This window comes from Haliaeetus albicilla, chromosome 7 (genome assembly GCF_947461875.1).
Source record: "Haliaeetus albicilla chromosome 7, bHalAlb1.1, whole genome shotgun sequence".
Classification (NCBI taxonomy): Eukaryota; Metazoa; Chordata; class Aves; order Accipitriformes; family Accipitridae; genus Haliaeetus; species Haliaeetus albicilla.
In genome coordinates, this window is record NC_091489.1 from 44,163,118 (window position 1) to 44,180,753 (window position 17,636).

At 61.2% G+C, this 17,636-nt stretch overlaps 2 protein-coding genes across 17 annotated transcripts in view; one reads left to right on the forward strand and one right to left on the reverse strand.

Annotated features, from left to right (window-relative positions):
- OPCML (opioid binding protein/cell adhesion molecule like) overlaps nt 1–5,972 on the forward strand; it is a 301,280-nt gene extending 295,308 nt beyond the window's left edge. For all 6 annotated transcript variants that reach the window (XM_069788148.1, XM_069788151.1, XM_069788152.1 and 3 more), the window contains one exon: nt 2,947–5,972. In XM_069788148.1, the coding sequence (XP_069644249.1) occupies nt 2,947–3,047 (101 nt within the window). In that variant the 3' untranslated portion in view covers nt 3,048–5,972. The remainder of the gene's footprint in view (nt 1–2,946) is intronic.
- A 3,302-nt stretch (nt 5,973–9,274) lies between these two features.
- Nucleotides 9,275–17,636, reverse strand: part of LOC138686197 (protein CEPU-1) — a 350,752-nt gene continuing 342,390 nt past the window's right edge. For 9 of the 11 annotated variants that reach the window (XM_069788155.1, XM_069788159.1, XM_069788163.1 and 6 more), the window contains 4 exons: nt 17,375–17,495; nt 15,638–15,789; nt 12,424–12,456; nt 9,275–10,790 (listed from right to left, as the gene is read on the reverse strand). In XM_069788155.1, coding sequence (XP_069644256.1) covers nt 10,690–10,790; nt 12,424–12,456; nt 15,638–15,789; nt 17,375–17,495 — 407 coding nt within the window. In that variant the 3' untranslated portion in view covers nt 9,275–10,689. The remainder of the gene's footprint in view (nt 10,791–12,423; nt 12,457–15,637; nt 15,790–17,374; nt 17,496–17,636) is intronic. The other 2 variants (XM_069788156.1, XM_069788154.1) reach the window with 1 other exon arrangement.

A 17,636-nucleotide genomic window follows, 5' to 3' on the forward strand; every position in this document is an offset into this window, starting at 1 on the left:
GCTTGGGCAGTCAGATGCCGTGAATGGAGTCGGTCCCTTCCAAAGGAACTAATGTATTCTAGTATTGTCGTGTGGCACGTTCCCTGCTCCCCCCGCACCAACCCCCTTTTTTTTTTTTCTTCCTGATCTTGTGTCATCAATGCTAAGGTGCTTTGTTTTGTTTTAATGCTTTTGGTTCCATTTGCTTTCTTTCTATTTGGTAGCAGTCTGTTCTTTGTTCTATTCTGTTTTGGCATGCTCGGCTCTGTTCCATTCCCTTCTGCTCCAGCACGGTCAGGCCTTTTCCATTGGGGTCGAATCTCTTGCCGTGTGTTTGTCTTGGTCTGCTCGTGTGTGTTCTGTTTTGTTCTCAAGGGTTCTGCTCGGCCAGGGCTTGCTGTCGTCAGTGCCAATGATCTGTTCGGGTCTGTCCTGCTCTGCTCCATGAGGGTCTCATGGGCTTGGGTGTGTTCTATGTTTGACCAAACAATCTTGTGTTTGGGCTTGGGCAGTTCTGCTCTGCTCCTTGCCAGTCTTGCATGTACTGTTGTGCTCTCTGGTGTTCGGGTCTGCTCTGCTCCGGTCTGTTCTATTCCGCTCTCCTTGCGTTTCACATGTTGCGTTCTATCCTGCCGCTGTGTGCCGCTCTATTCCGTTTCCTTCCCCTCTGGTCTATGGCATTGTGGCCTCCTTCGGTCTGTTGTGCTGCGTCGTAGTCTGTTCTGGTGTGTTCTAGTTGCTGCTGTTCGGGGATGTCATGGACTTGTCTGTTGCGGTCTGTCATGTTCCCATTCTGTCCTCTCAGGTGAGGGTCTACGGTAGTGTTCTCTTCTCATTTGTTGTGGCGTGGTGTGTTTTATGTTATCCCGCCCTGTTTGATTGCCGCCACCTTGGAGTGTAGTGGCCTTGTGGGTTTGACAAGCCCTTGTGCCTGCGCTTGCTCACGTGGACCCGTCTACCAGGCGTGCCGTGGTGTGTGCCATCATCTTCTGTAGCACCCCCAGCAGGGCCGGTCATTGCCGAGAGCGCGCCTCGTGGTTGTGGAGCGGTCGGGGGATTGGAGAGCAAAGGGTGCTGTGCAGCAGGAGGTCTGTCCCTGTGCGGTAGAGTTCCTCTAGGCTAGGCACCGGAGTCTGTCGTCGGTGACTCGGTATTTGTGCGTGCGCTTTCTCTCTCTGGCTGTGGCCTGCGTGTGTTGCTCTGTGCGTGACCGCCCCTGTCTGCCATGTCGATGTGAGAGAGCCTGCCAGCAACGTGCATCCTGGCCTGTGCCCGGCTCTGTCTGTGGGTTCGGGCATGTTTACGTGCCTGTCTCGGTGTTCACATGGGAGTTTTGGAGCGGTCGCGTCCCACCATTGGATCGCGCCTTGGTGCGGGGTCGGTGTGCGCCCGCACCCGGCACCACGGTGGGGTCGTCAGGGTGGGTGATTGTGAGGCTGCAGCCAGGATCACGGGTGCATGTTGTCTGTGGTGTGGCGTCTCGGGGCACGTCCCTTTCAGGTCTGTTGTTGCCCATGTCTGAGGATGGCTGCCGGACCTTGCGTCTCTCCGCGTCTCCCGCAGTTGTTGTGTCTTCCCTGTCTCCATCCGGGTCCTTGTTCAGGTTGTAGACGGTGTCTTGGGAGGGAGTCCGTGTCGGGCTCTGCGTGTGTGTCTGCGCTGCCCTTCGCAGGGTGCCTGGGTGTTTCTCTTTGTCCGTGGGTCAGCGGTTGCGGGTGGCAAGCCCTGCCGTGGCACATCCAGTCTCAGTGCACGTTGGGTGCTCCTCTGCCTAGCGGTGCGTCCGTGCGGTGACGAGGCTACTTCTTGGTCTCACTGGCTGTGTCGGTCTACGTGCGCTTTGAGTCTGAGGCAGCGCGGAGCGCCCTTGGCTTGCATGCTGTGCGGTTGTCTCGGAACACGTGTGTCGTCTGCCTGTCTCACTGCTTTCCTCAGTGTTGTCCTCTCTCAGCGCGCGAGCCTGTTCCTGTGGTGCGTGCGTGTGTTGCGGCAGTCTCTCTGCAGTAGTTTCGCCTTGGGGCAGCTGTAGCATTCCACAGCGGTTTGTGATGTGTGGGTGTTGGTCTCTGCCTGTGTCAGTGAGTTGGGGCCTCTGGGGCATTTGTACGTGTCCTAGCCTGCATCTGTGCGGTCGTGCGTGTTGTCTGCCGGCGACTCCCGTCTTGTTCCCCCTTTGGCGTGTGTCCGATGGTTCCCCGTGGTCCTTCCCCTCTCTCTCTTTCTCTCCGTGGGTAGGCGCTTCCCCTTTGCCTCCGGGCCTTGTGGTCTGTCCGGCTGTTTCACGTGTTGCCTTGTTTCCCGTGCCTGCTCTCCCTTGCTTGGTCCTTCTCCACGCCATCGTCTCTCTCTCTTGTGCGGTCCCTCAGCCTGTGGCAGGCTGTCTCTAGGTGTCCGTAGATTCCCCTGGGCCAGTTTCCAGGCATCTCCTTGGGGCGCTTGCCAACAGGCGCTGTCCGGCTCTTGGTGTCCGTACGCGTCAAGGGCGGGTGGGCACGGTTGAACTGGCGGCGTCTCGGGCAGGCGGTGGGGGAGCGTAGCCAACAGGGATGGAGCAAACAGCGACGGCACTTTGCGTGGCCCAAGGTGAGAGTGAGTCCTGGGGTGGGCTGCCCAGGTGGCACGTGCTTTTGGGAGCACCTCGGGGAATGACGCTGAGAGGCACGGTCAGCCTCTTGCCGGGAAGGCTCCTGGCTACACCGTGTCCCCTACCTCAGACGAGGACTGTGCTTCCCCTAAATGTCCCTTGAGCTCCTCGCTTACCTCCTCGACACCACTGGGACCCCACCGAAGGGGAATGCAACAGCCCGCACCCACCCTGGGAGATGCCCAGCGCGGGGCAGGGGAGGTGGGACGCAAAGGGGCCGGGGAACCGCAGGGAGAGGGAGGGTGCCCTTCGCATGTTCGTGCCCGCTCGGCGCTGCCCTTAACGCTCTCCTTTGTCTTGCTCTTCTTGTCTCCCCTGCGCAGGGCCCGGAGCAGTGCACGATGGCGGCAACGCGGCATCCCGGGCAGCCGCTGGTCTCTGCCTCTGGGCCACCCTCCTCGCTCGCCTCCTCCTCGACTTTTGATAAGAGAGCGGAGGGTCCCGGGAGGCCCCGCCGCGCCTCTCCCCCGCCGCGGGCTCGCCCCGCCGCGCCGCCCGGGGACTCCTCTCCGTCAGACGGGCGATGCGCCGGAGGACGGGCGGCGGCGCCGAGTGTCCGAGGATGGCCCCGTCTCCCGCGTGCCGGGATCGTTCTCGCCGCCAGTTACGCTGTACAGACCCCACCACGTGCCACCAGACCGTCACCCGCCACCGTCGCCCCGGGGATGTGGTCCGGCGCGGACGGGTCTCCCCGCGGCTCCCTCATCGCCGAGGCGGGCGCCACCTGGTACCGTCGCCAGGGATGTCCGTCTCGTCGTCTCCCTAAGCCGCCTATGCCCAAGAAGACCCTGACGTCGAAGGCCCCTGGCTCTGCCGTCAGCCCTCTTGGTCCTGAACGTCCATTCACGCCACCAAAGCTCCTCCCTAAGCGCCCCCAACATCGCTGCCCTCCCACTCGCGGCGCCTGGCCTCGCCTCCGCTCCCGGGCCCTTCCCGCTCCGCGAGGCTCGCCGTCCCTTTCCAAGGGGGTCATCCAACACAACCGCTTATCCCTCGAGGGTCATGCACCTGCCGCTAACTCTTTCTCCCAGCTAACGTCGTACCCGCCTCGCCAAAAACCCCACACCTTCCTGACGACGTGAGGCCGCTCTCCCAGGAAGGTGAACTCGGCAGCCCTCACGGGGATGAGAGCCCCCTCCTCCCCACGGATCCCTGCCCGCTCTGCTGCCGACCCACTAATGGCTCAGCCCACCCTGGGGCTCTCGCCCCGATGTGCCACCCACTCTGGATGGCGAGTTTCCTCCGGGCTCATTTTCCAAGCACTTGCTGACCCGCGCATCAAAAGCACAGAACCGCTGACGCGGGGCAGGGGTGCTAAATGACGTGGTGAAACGCCAAATCGCGAGGCCCTCGCGCCATGGCTCTGACACTCGTGCCCGTCTGCACGTTCCCGGGCGGGATGGGACTGCGCCTCCCTGGTCTGCCTCCCTGGAGCATTTGGCTCAGCGTCTCCGCCTCCCCGAGGGATGGAAGAAACGCGGAAGGCGACCCCGAGCCGCGACATCCGCGCTCTGCCTTTTCGCACGCCCGCCGCGTGCCCCTGGCTGCGGACGGCCCCGACGTGTTCGGCCCTGCGGAGCAGGCTCGGGCTCCGTAGATTTGCTGCGCCGGCACGACGGGGCCAAGGACGGCTCCCATGTCCCTGGCCCATCCTCCCTGCTGCGACGTGCCCTCGACGCCAAAATGGGTGCACCCAGACTCTACCCTCTGCTTCCTCCAGTCACCCTGGGAACTTCCACCCCCGCCTCCCGTGGCGGCATCCGTATTGCCTCCCCATGTCCGGAATCGTGCTCCCCCTCGCCCGGTACGCGACGATGGTCTGGAGCCTTCCCGATGCTCCGTGGCCGCCCAGGAACTGCTCTGGGGGCCGCGGTCTGGTGACGGACCCTCCTGCGCCGCTCAGGAAAAAAAGTCACATGCGGTGCCAGACCCTGCGACACGGAGACTTGACTCCGCGGTGATGCACCGAGCGAGAGTACAAAGCGTCCCCCCCGTCCCGACCTGATGCCTCCCCGCGCCTCACCCTTTCCTTCTCCCTCCGTAAGCGAGACAGCTTAAGAATGACGGCCCTGCACATGCTGTCCTTCCCACACAAACTCTGCTGCTGCCGAAACCTCCTCGTCCCACCATCTGGCTTTCTGTGGCTGTGACGAAGCTGGGGCTGATGGTCCTCGGTGTGCAAGATGATAGAAAAAAAAAAAAAAAGACCCCGAGCCAGAGACCGCTATGGGCCACCACCTTGTCCTCTACGTGGCCATGCCCTGTCCTTGTCCCCGCTACCGATGGGCTGCCTGGGACCTGCGCCGATCAGCGCCTGGTGTGATGATGTCCCCCCAAAAAAAAACCAAAACAATGGCTACAAAAATCTCAATGGACTCTCCTGCCCTTGCACCCTTGATGTTCAACATGTACCATGGCCGATAGGCAAAAAAAAAAATGTGGCCTGACGTGGAGGGGGGGTGGGGGGCTCTGGCGCTGGCCCGAAGCGCTGGCTTACCTGACAGGCGGGGATCCGGTGCCGCACCGCGTCCCGTGGTCCCTGCGGCGCTGCTCGGCTTCTCCGCCGGCCATCCCGGAAAGGCGGCACCGGCAGTGATCCCAGTCCTGCCCCGTGGCCCCAGGTGCCTTCGTGGAATGGGGATGCCGCCGTCTTGGCGCCGGGCACGCCCTTCCCCTCTGTGCCCGCTCCAAAAATACCCTGGTGGGGGGGCACGGGAGACGCCTCACCCTGACACCTTCCCCAGTCTGTGCCTCCCCATGACGGCCGCCCTGCCCCAGCCCCGAAGGTCTCTCTCTCTTCTCGCGGCATGAACGCTGAACTAAGCCCCAGACACCCTGGGGGGCTGGAGGCCGCGGCATAGCGGAGAGCGGAGGCGACGTGTGCCAAGGCTGGCGGAGCTGGGGCCGCTCTCCCCCCTCCCCGCGTCCCCCCCCCATTCATCTCCTCCCAGTGCCATGTGGGCTCCCCCATCCTCCGCTGCCGGGTCGGCGTGCGACTGTCTCGTGCCGCGTAACGTGCCAATGTGAGGAATGTGTGTCGGTTGTCCGAGGCCGTCCCCGCCACGGCTCGGCAGGGCGTCGGACCCCCCCCCCCTTCACGACTGCTGCTCTCCGCAGCCGGAGGCTCGGGGGGGGGCAGCTGGGCACCCCAGGGTCGGGGGAGCGTGGTTTGCGGGTCTCTCCCACTGGCGGCCGGTCTTCGGTTTCCGTCCATCATTGTATTCCAAGGGTGGCTATACTACCTGAGATTTGTGCATGTTACATTGTAGTTGTAACCTTTTCTAATTCGGCAAGAATAAGAGATGGTTGTGATTGTGCAGTGTATCAATAAAGTTTGACGAACTTTGTACCTTCGGGGCTTTGCTTTGTGGACCCCGCGCGCCCCGGGAAGGGATGCGGCGCCCGACACTTAGTCGAAGCTGCTTTTGATCGTTCCCTGCGACACTTTGAGCCCCCCCTCGATGGGGGGGGAGCTGCTGGCGTTTGGCCCATCCCTCGCAGGTCCACCGATGGGTCCCGGGTCCCACCCGCCACCGTCCCCCGGCCGCCGATGGGCACGTACCTGTCAACGGAGCTCCTGCGGGGTAAGGACTGGCTTTGCTCTCATCGCTCACCTACGTTCGTCGGAAGCGGCGCGATCGGGAGCCTCCTTCCAGCGACAGAGCCATTCCCTGCATCTTCTCCAACACCTCGTAACGACGCCCGCTCCGACAACTCAACTTACCCCTGCGCGAGGGACGCCTCTGCCGATGACGCCCTCCTAAGGGAGCTTCGCTCCTATCGCAATCCGACGGTGCGCGACAAGGGCAAACCATCGTCGTCAAAGGCCAAAGACGGCGAGGCCCGAGAGCGAAAAGAGCCGCGACCCTCGGCATCTCCCCAGCACAGCTACTGCTCCACCCTGAAAACGCACGGCTTGGGGGGGGGGGGCAGGCCGTGTTCCCCACTCCCCAGGGGATGCCCCATCTTTCTGCTCCATCAACCAGGACGAAACGTTCAACAAGCTCCCCTCCTACCGTGGGACCCGCGCCTTGCAGCTCAGACACAACCCAGATGCTGGGCATCGCCTGATCGCCTGTGGGTGCCCGGTCTCCTTGTCGCCGTGTGCCGCCGATGGAACTGCTGAGCGGATGATGGTCCCCGTTTCCCTAGGGAAATCCCAAGGCCAGCGTTCCTCGGCCATACGTCCCAGAACAGTAAGGCTGCCGGGGGCACCCGGGAAGACTGCGGGGAAGCAGTGGGGGAGTGGGGGCTGCCGGACTAGTCCGGACCCAACAGAGTCTCCCTTTGCCTTCCCTGATGTGCGAGTGAAAAGCCCGGTCCCGAGAGGTTTATCCCCGAACCCCATGACAAACCGCCCTGCCACCGGCGGCGGGCACTTGTGCGCAGCACACGGCAAAGCCGACGGCTCCGTCCCCGCACCGCTACAAGCTGCTGCAACTTCGTGTGCCACGGAGGCCTCTGCTGTCCCCCTCGAGGACCCCGGCAGAAAGGTAAGTACTTCCAAAACCCAGCAGCCTCCCCAGAAGGGGGTCCAGGACGGGAAACCGTCTCTGCTTTGAGCCTCTCACTCTCCCCACCCCCCCCCCAAAAAAACCAAACCCCAAACCCCATTGGGAAGCCGGGACTCATGCGATACAACTACAGGCACTGGTAAGTGACTCTCACTTCATCCACCCTGTGCATCCCGCCACTGTCCGGTCCTCGCTAACGCTTCCCATCTTGCCGTGCCGGTTCCACTCGGCATCTGGCGATGGACCCACCTCTGCTCGAGAGAAACACCTACATACGCCTCATCCACATCATCCCTTTTTTCATACCATCGCCGAGCGCCAGGGAGGCAACAAGGCCCATTCCCACCATGAGCCTGGCCACGGGGTGCCTGCTGGCTCCCTTACTGGTGGGGGAGGATTGCCTCCACAGCCCTGCTGATGCCTGACCCATGTCCAAGGACGACAACTTTGGCCACTACGTCCAGAAAGCGGGAGGGCGTGTTTCAGGCCATGATCTCTGTCCCTCCTTGCCGCCAAGAGACACCCGTATGTACGTAAATAAATTAAAAGACATAAATGCATCCATCGAGCAGCCCTGCTCTCAGCCCTCGAACCCTGGCATCAGGTGCTCCATGACCTCTCACCTAGAGCACCAAAAAATTTTCCAACAGAGAGAGGGTGAGGGCAACAGCCCCCCCCCTTAACTTCCATACCCATCCTCAGTTGCTGGGTCAGGTCCCTCCCTGAGCCCTCCTGAGCATCGCCTCTCCTGCCAGGCTCGCTCTACCGCAGCCAGCTGGCCCAGCCCAGGACTCCCGAGACCCACGCAAAGACCTCCACGCTCTTTTCCCCAGGAGAGGCAGAGCTACACCTGCCGCCAAAGATGAAACCATCCACAACGCTTTCGCTGGTAAACCGTGGCTGCCAGAAGGGCTGGCTCCAGCGTACCCCCCCCAGCCGCCGCCTCCCATGCCATCCCAACCCGGACCCTTGCCCAGCAGTCCCGTCCCTCGCATGGGATGTGCCATGAAGCCTTGGAGCTCACCTCTTCCCTTGCCCCATGTCGCTTGGCCGCTGCGTCTCGCACCGCCAGCAACTCCTTACCGTCCATGGTGCGCTCTCCCCGTTCTCCATGCTTGTCACTCGGTTGATGCAAACTCATCGTAGGGTCAAGAAATTAAAAAAAAAACACCGCCCTGCAAAACAGTCCCGCCATCGCTAACCATCAGCTTCCGATCCTACAAAAACGTGCCGGTGGCTCAAAGAAGCCGGTGCCCCGGAGGCCACGGTCAAGGCCGAGGAATATATCTGCTAAAAGTAAGCTGCTGCACACCAGCAAAGAAATCAAGATGCCAGCCGAGACGAGACCGACGCGGCCCACCTACGCCCAAACTCCAGCCCGCCTTCCTATGCCCCTCGCATCGCTGCGTCTCTCCTTCCCGCGGGACTCACCGTGAGCATCCCCGTTGCCGGGGCGGAGGGCTACATGGAAAACCTTTGGGATCCCGGGCAGGATCCTGCGTGGGGGGGAATAGGGTGGAGTGGCACCCCAACACCCTCCCAATCTACTCACCAAAGCCTTACCTGCATCCCCGTCGGGCTTGCCAGCGAGGTCTGGGCGCCATCCCGCCAACGTCATCCCGGCCCGTTAAGAACAATTTGGTGTTCCCACCCGGAGTACCCCCCTCCCTCAGTGTCCCTCCCGGTCCCCGGCGGCGCGGGGGGAAGAGTGCGGGGTGGCCCCGGCGGCAATGAGCACCACAACCAGACGGAGCGGCCACATGGAACAATCGTTTTAATGGATAGGCAGAGAGAGCCCCCTCGCCGCCCGCTCGCCCGCCCCCGGGCCCCCCCGCGTGCCCCCCGCCGTTGGCCATGGGGAAGGAAAGGAAACCAAGGGAGGAAAACCGACCGCAGGGGAGACGCCCACCGAAACGTATGGCGAGTCGACCGGTCCTGCGTTTCGGCTGACGGCTTGGCCACGGTGGCCACGGGAGGAGCGGCCAGGTGCCGATCGCTTCGCCTTCTTTTCCTTATTTCTTTTTGTTTTGGTTTGGTTTTTTTATATATATATATACACACACACGCGCACACACACTCACGTATACATACATATATATATATATATATATATAAAAAAATATAAAACTGAGCTATATAGATCTCCCTCTGTCCCTCGGTTCATTTTATTCCACCGCGAAGGGGCCGGGGCCGCACGGCGAAAGGCGACGGTGAGGGGCCCTGGTCCCCCGTGGGCCTTCGTCCCCGCCGCGCCGGGGACCCGAAGGCGGAAAGGCGAGGGGGTTTGGGGACGCGTGGACCAAGACGCTCGCCTCGTCTTGTCGAGGACCGATACACACCTAACTCCATATACAGCATGCAGTAATGGCAGCGGAAGGACCCTGCTGGGAACCGTGGCTAGAACGCTAACAAAAAAAAAAAATTATATATATATGTATATTTATATATACTGTGTATATATATCCCATAAAAAGATTCAGCGTCTCCCTCCGCCTCGACGCGCGGCCAGTGTCGCCCGCGCCCTCAGCAGGAACTGTTCGGACGACCGCTTTTTAGGCCGGTTTTGGGGGGGGGGTCGGCGCAGGATTCCTCCTCCTCCATGCCGACTCGCCGGGTTCGCAAACCTCCTTGGCCAGTCGCCTCCTGGGCTGAGCGGCGCTCGGCGAACCGACTTCTTCTCTCTGCTGGCTCCCCCTCTCTTTTCTGGGTTTGTTTTTTTTTTTTCTCTCCCCCCCTCCCCCCCTCCCTTCTTTTTTGCATTTCTGTTGTTTAGGAACTAAGAGTTCTAGGTTCGTATCAGAAAATACAATAAAATTAACCATGACTCAGAACCCCTTATCATTCATGATGCCCACGGGTGGTACGATGAATGCGTGGCTCGACGCCGGTCTCCTTCCGCCCTTTCCGTTTGTGGCGGTGTGGTAACTGTTGAAGATCTATATATCTATACATATATATATATATATGTATACATGGATATATATATATATATTCTGAAACACAAATGGCGGCACGGTCCACGAGAAGACGGGGAAATCTCGGCAAAGAAAAAAACCCTCGCGTCTGGACGGAGGGGTCCCCACGGGAGGGAGGGAGCAGGCGGGCAGGGGCGGCGAAGGAGACGGGGTGGGGGGGTTATGGTGCGGGAGGGAGGGGTCGGAAGTGCCACGCCCCGACGGCCCCGCCCATCCTCCATGGTGACCCGCGGCAGAGAGCGGCGAAAACGGGGGGAAGAAGGGGTGGGAGGCAAAAAAAAATAAAATATGGGGGGAAAAGAAAAAGACTCGGTCGCGTTGCATCTTCAGCAGGAAGCCTGGGATTTTTTTTTTTTTCTTTTCTCTCCTTTCCAAATTCCCGTTGCATTTTTTTTTTTTTTTTTGCGTGTTTTTCCTCTCTCCCCCTCCCCCGGGTGGCCTGGCCGGATACTCTCTCAATTCTTATGATTATTTTCGGAAACGGTGAACACTTCTTCTTCTTCTTTCTCCTCTCCTTTCTGCGTGCGCTTGCCGGCTGTGGTCGTCGCCGCCGCTACTCTGCGGGCCGGCTCTCGGGTCAAAACTGGCGGGCGAGCTGGGCGAGTGGGAGGGCCAGCAGCCACGCGCAGCCGCCTCGCCGCCACGCACCGTTGTTCCCGTCGTGCACTGCGCCGGGACCTGCGGGAAGGGAGAGGAAACGCCCGCGTGGTTAGCCAGAAAGCCCACAAAAAACCAGAAAACACAAAACAAAGACGACAGAACCACAGCATTTGGGTCCCTGCTATTGCACGCGGCGGCATTGCACTGTGCGAGAGCTCCCTGGGCTCGACGGCACGGTGCCGGCCCCGCTCTTTGGGATGCGACCCCCCCGCCGTCCCGCTACGCCCGCAAGACCCTGTTCCCCAGCACGTCCCCTGCTCGTCACCGCCAACCGACCTCCTCCAAGCCCCTTCGCCCCGCTCCAAAATCTGAGTTTCCAGATGCGCTTGCAGGGGAGATGACAGCTTTCGCCCAGCACCACCCACGCTCTGCCAGCCCCAGTGAGCCAGCGCAGGGGCAACCTCCCCATCTTTCCCCGTGGGTCTCCCTCGGGGTGTGTGGGGGGGTAGGATAACCGGCTGCCCGCCCGGCGCAGACACCGTCGGCAGCATTATGCTCGGCCCTCGGCGCTCCGTTTCCCCCCGCCAGAGCTCGCATGGGGTTTGCCGTTGGTGCTCTGCCCACGGGCCTGGCCCATCTTGGGAAGAACAAGATGGGATGAGGAGGGTGGTCGAGAAAAGCCGAGCTCATCTGCGCCTCCGTGGGTCACAGCGGGTGAGGAGCTCACAGCTCACCATGGGAAAAGGATGCAGAGATTGGCCGACCCGGCAGCTTTCACCACAACGCCCCAAATTGTTGGCCCAGGGGAACGTGAGGCTGGGAAAAGATCTGGGGAAGGCAGCCAGGCTGGCACCCTGCCCGCGAGGTCCCATCGACCCGCGGTTTTGAAACCCCGGGACGTGTCCCCTCGCTTCGAAGCCCGACTGGGGCGCTGAGGGCCGTTAACCATTGGGTCTCCCACCAGTAGCCCTCTTCCAACACACTCACGGATGCCTCGCGATGCTTCCCGCTTAGCCACAAATCCTGGCGTGGCCGGGAAGCCACGCGCGAGGGCGGATCCGGAGATGCGATCATCTCCGCGCTACCTCCGTCGCCCTCCCGACAACCTACCCTACAACGACCCCTACGAGTCATCCTGCGGGCTGACTGCTCAACCCGTCGCTAATGAAGCCGCCCAGCTACGAAACCCCAAAATTGAGATGATGCCAAGCCAGCCGTCCGGTAAGATGGCACGGCAGAGCGCTGGCCACGAGTAACGCTGCCGAGAGGACTGGACGCCTCTCCGCCCCTAATGCATCCCGGAAAAAAGCCAGTAGAAGCATCCCAGAGGAGGAAGGGCCCGCCCCGAGACCCATTTTAAGCAGCAACGCGGGGAAAGCGGACCACAGAGATGTCGCCGCCTTTGCCCTGGCGATGGGGAGGAGGGCGAAGCTGCGACGGGGAGGGAGCGTGGGAGCGGGGCGTGCGGAGGGCACAGACCACCACCAGATGGGCACAGAAGGCTGGCGGGGAGGAGGCGGGATGGGAGGGCAGCCGGACAACGGCGAAAAAGCCCTAATCCATCGCTATAGCAGCGGGAGCGGCAGGATCCTGGGGCGGGAAGTCGAGGCGGCGGGTGCCGCGGTTCTCGCCGGGATGGGAGCCGGAGGGGCCCGCGGGGAAACGGGGTGGGGGGAGCACTGGCGTTTGCGGGGGTCCCCGATTTACTGACCTTTCCAGGGTGTCAGAGCGGTAGTTGTCTCTTCTAAAAATTAAAGAACAAGTGAAAGTTAAGGCAAAAGGGCAATGGAAAGAGCAGCCTGCCCTCGACCCAAGGCCGGGAAAAACAAACGGATGGGGCACCGAGCGCGCTGCTGCCGCCCAAATCGCGCCCCGCTCCTCTGGGACCACGGTCCCCTCGTTCAGGAAGAGTGCCGCGTGAGCCAGGCCGCCTGCGGGACCCCAGACCCAGGGGGGGACCCGGCAAAGTCCATGGTCACACCCCGAGCAAAAAACGAAGCGCGGGGGCTGCTGTTCGGGGGATTTTGGGGGCTCAGCTCTCGCCCACGCTCCTCCCGTTCCCCTCCGGCATGGGATTGCCACCCGTTGCTCTCAATAACCCCGCAATGGCCCAAACGCATTTATCGCCCGACGTCAGCCTCTGGGAAGAGATGTGGACCACACGACGGGGGAGAGGTGGAGGGCTTTTCTTTTCCCCAACTCTGCAAAACAATGCTCTGTCACATCACAGACAGTGCCGAATGGGCCGCTGGCCTATAATAACAAGCGCTACACGTTAAATAAAGCACCAGTTGACTTCCCTGAAAAATTAGATTAAAAAAAGGATTCAAAGACGTACACTGTGTCAGCCTCTGTCACACAGTGCCGGAAAGGCTCACATCACAGTACCCACACGGATCGATTCTCCGTTTGCTGGGGAGGGGAAACTCCGAAACGCTCGCTCGGCTTCGGGGAAAAGGGGATACTTACAAAATTGTCCCCCGGAACCTCACAGGTGAGATGTTTCTTGGGCCACAGGTAGCGCAGCCATCGTACGCGATGTGTTAATGGCCAGACCGAAGGCACCGGTCAATTTGGGACTGGTGAGCTCGGCCCCATGACGCTCGATAGTGGCACGCGGGGCTGACCACGTCGCTGCCGACTGTGGTGCGGAGTGTGTGTGTGTGTGTGTGTGTGTGGTTCCCGGTGGCATTGGGGACCCCCGCGCCACGAGACGAGGGAGGCCCGCACATCATGGTCCCCTCGGGTCTGTGGGGGGTGAGGGCGGCCTGGGGAACCGTTGCCCCCAAGGAGACTCAATTAATAAAGATGAAAAGGATCGTTAAATGGACGTGGCTTTACGGAAGCAACGGGTGGTCAAAGGACTCCTATTTCATTGCCCAATGGGAGTCACCATCAGACCAACAAAGCTAAGGGGCACGGTAAAATAAGCTTAGAGTTCTGTGGGATGCTGCGCCGCGTCCTGCCCAACGCTGCCGCCACTGCAGCACGAGTTCTACAAAGCATCCTTTGTGCGTTAGAAACCAAATAACTAACAGCTCTGACAAAGCCATCGGCAGAGACAAGTTGCCTTTGCTTTTGGCAGCTTTTCATCCAGTTTGCGTCTGCAGATGCCTAACCGAGGTCCCACACTACTTCAGATTTTAACGTCGTAAACCTGTAGGGAATCTATGACATCAAAGCTAAGGATGTCAGGGCGCTAAGCTATGTCGGGCGCTTGGCACAGCCGCCCTAAGGTGGTGGCACAGACGGAGGTGAGCCTGGATGGCTCCGCAGTGCCAGAGGCATCAGTCCCCGTAAAAAAAGGGGTTACTGGGGACACCGATGACCAGGAAGGCTGGCAGGGAAGAGAACTAAGATAGTTCCTAGGTGACGCTAATGACAGCTTAACAGGCAGGTAAAGACGTTAACGTTCATCTCTTACAGCACAGACTTTTTTGGGGGAACAAACGGTTGTTAGGTTCATTAACATCCAAGGTTAGCTCTGTATCGGGGCTGGAGGCACGGAGCCGAGCATCTGAGATGGGATGGACTCCGCCGCCACGGCGGCTCGGGGGAACTGATGCCAACGGCAGGTGAGGATGATTCCCTCCCGTGATGCCACCCCCGTGGTGAGGCTCGGCACGGCCCCGTGGCCGAGAAGGGCAGCCCCCAGGAAAGCCCGGCATCCTCCGCTCTCCCTAGACAAACCGGTTCCCTGGCTCGGGGCTCCCTGGAACTGCATCCAGCCCCTTGCTGAGGATGATGAGAAGCGGACATCGCTTCCCAGGGCCTCGGCACGCCTCCCGTGCCACTCCGCTCCGGCACGCCGAATGACCCGACGCGTAACTTTGGGACTGCCCGCTAGCCCTGCATGCTTTGCGCTGCCGAGAGCGCGGTCTGCTAGCCCCGAGCCGCCCCACCAAGGGGCCTGGGGATGAGGAAGGCTCATCTCTCCCTCTGCTCGCCTCTGACCGTACAACAACGAGAGGCAAGGAGAAGACAAGGCTGAACAGCCGGGTGGCAAAGAGGAGAATGATGTCGGGGGCACATCGTGAGAGGAGGGAGGTCCCCGAGCCCTGCTTCTCCCGTACACTTCAGCAGTGAGGACCGCCTGCCCCGCATCCCCGGCGGGGAAATATCCCCGTGGCAGCAGCCAGGGACAAGGTCTGCCATCCACCTCCAGGTCTTGGTGGCCGTGGCCCCCTGCTCTGGCTCTGCCGCCGCCCGAAAAGGCTCGACAAATGCGTCGAGCGATCGGCGCCCATCCCGGCTGCAACTGGTGTCAGACGGACGTGTCGCTCTCATCCCAGCTCCGGCACACGGAGGAAACAGCCCCCGGAGGAGGGTACAGAGATGCTCCCCCTCCCCACCCTCTGCACCCTCCCATCTCCCTCTGGCACCGTCAGGAAGAACGCAGCGGGAGTGGAAAACGCGACCTGGAAGGCGGCGGAGCCACGCGGGCCGCTTACTCTTGGGTGGGCACGGGGGTGTGCCGCGCGGCAGCCCGCGGTGCGGTCCCGCGGGTTTGCCACAAGGACACTAAGCGCCATCTCTCCTCCCGACGTTCGACATGGGAGGACGCCTTCGAACGGAGGCTCTCCTAGGGTTTCGAACAGAGGCTCTCCTAGGGTTTCGTCGGAGCGAGAGGACAGAAGCCCGCAGCTGAGTCCCAACTTTGCATCGATGGTGGACCCCAAACGCGGTGCCGAACACCTCTCAACAACGGCAGATGCGGGACCCGAGCCTGCAGTTATGCTGGGAGGCTTTCCTCGTTCCCCGGGCTCGCCGTGGCCTCCGACCCACACCCCCGGGGCAGAAAGGATCAGTGGCGAATGCACCTCTCCCCCAAAAGGCAGAAAGAGACCCGTGCCGCGTCTCGCATGTGGGCAGTCTCACCGTCAAGCCGGGCCCCCTCCCTGGCTGGGTCCCTCGGCGCTACTCACCGTAGAGGATCATGCTGGCGTTGGTGTTTCCTAGCTGGTTGGAGGCTACGCAGGTGTAGTTGCCGTAGTCCTGCTCGGAGACGTTGAAGAAAGTCAGTCTGGAGAAGAAGGCTTTGTTCTCCACTTTCAGTCCTTTCTGTCCCTCAGCCAGCCTGGGAGAAAAGCAGAAGGGGAGAGGGTCACGGGGATGGCACTGGGAGGAGAAGCATCCGCCATTTTCCATGATCCGCTATCCCCTGGTCCCACCTGACGGTGGGGATGTCAACCTTGGGGAAAAAACAGGCGTGAAGAGGAAGAAGGGGAGGTAGTGGGAGATATATGGGAGGTGGACGCTGCTCTGCTGGGTCTCGTCCCTCAGCTGCTGGCCTGCATCGTCCTCACGCCATCTGGAGGCGTCCTCACAGATGCGGAGTTGCCACCAACGGGGATGGCTTTGGGACTTGCCAAACGGCGTGCAGAGGGAGGGATGCTCCAAACCGGCACACGTGCCCAGGGAGGCTACCTGAGAAAGGCTCCTTCCCACGCGAACACCGAAGCCTGAACCGAGCACATCAACTTCCCCAAACTGACTGGCCTCCCCCTCCTGTGGCTCCGCTCCTGCAGCTCTTTTACTGGCTAATTCCTCCTGGGAAGGGCCGGATCACCATCATCACCCCTGCCGGGCTCCGACAGCCGATCCTGCCGCCGCTTCGTGGGCGCTTGTGATCCAGCCTACTTCCGAGCAAAGCCTTTCACCTGCCACCCAAACGTCCCCCGCTTTGTATGCTCCACCTGCTCCTTTCCTCCCAAAACAGGCAAGGCAGGTGGCCCCAGCCTCCCCTCTAGCTGCCATGGTGTCTTTTTCGGCTAAACCGTGCCTCCTTATTAGCGACCTAAGTGGCTCGTCCTGTCTCGGGCTACACCACGGCCCCTCCGGGCCTCCCGGGGAGAAGCAATGCAAAACTAGGTTAAAAAAACTTTGCCCGGGGTCAGAGACAGACATTTGCTCCAGAGTGGGACCCTAGCCTGGGCTGCACCGCTCCCCTCCTCCGTCCCCCAGCCGCATCCCCGTGCCGCTGCTCAGGTGGGACGTGGGAGCTGCCGGTCAACCTAAAAGGGCGACTTTCCCCACCACGCCGGGCAGGCCGTCTCCGCAGCATAGCAAACCCTGTCTCTCGACCGCCACCGTGTTTCTTTTGCCTTTCCAAGAGCGAGGGGCTGACGCTGCCTTCCGGCCAAAGCATTTAAAAAGATGACGGGGGTTTCATCCACCCCCAAGTGCTTGGATTCGCGCTGCCGATATTGCTGTCGGCCGTTACGCTTCACCCAAGCGGGGACTGACCGTGAGACCGTAAACCAGAGGCACGGGCAGCGGCGATCCTGCCTGCGCTGCCTACCCAGATGGAGGCCAAAACCCAGCTGGCGGAAAGACGCTCCTGGAAAAATGCCCCCCTCAACTTCACCTCGTCTGTTTTCTTACCACGCCAAGTTCAATAGGAAGACCTGGCCTGCTTTTAATAGATACCGAGCGGTGGCAGCTCCCGCCGATCGGCACAACCCGCTGCCATCGGAGGGGACCTGCCTTGGTGTCTGAACCCAGCTTGCGTCGAGGGTTATCGGGGATTTGTCTGGCTACCACGGCCCCATTGCCGGGACAGGCCCAGTCAGCCGATTCCAAAGCCGGCGGCACCGGGCACGGCTTCCACAGGGTTGGTGCGTGCCCTCCCATTTTGCATCCCCTCCGCCCCAGGCTCTTACCGCTTGTCGTCTTTGTACCACTGGAAGTCGGCGGAGGGGACGGCAGAGGCTTCGCACAGCAGGATGCCCTTCTGCCCCACCGGCACCCCGGTGCTCTTCGCGTCCGAGATGTATGGTGGGTCTGCGGGGAAGATGGGAGTCTGGGTTTGGCACCTGGCAGCCTTGGGGCGTCCTACCCCCTCCCCTCGCTCCTCAAGCTCCCTTTTCTTTCCCCACACTTAGAAAGGAACCAAAATCGTCTCTGAAGCCATGCCCAGCTCCT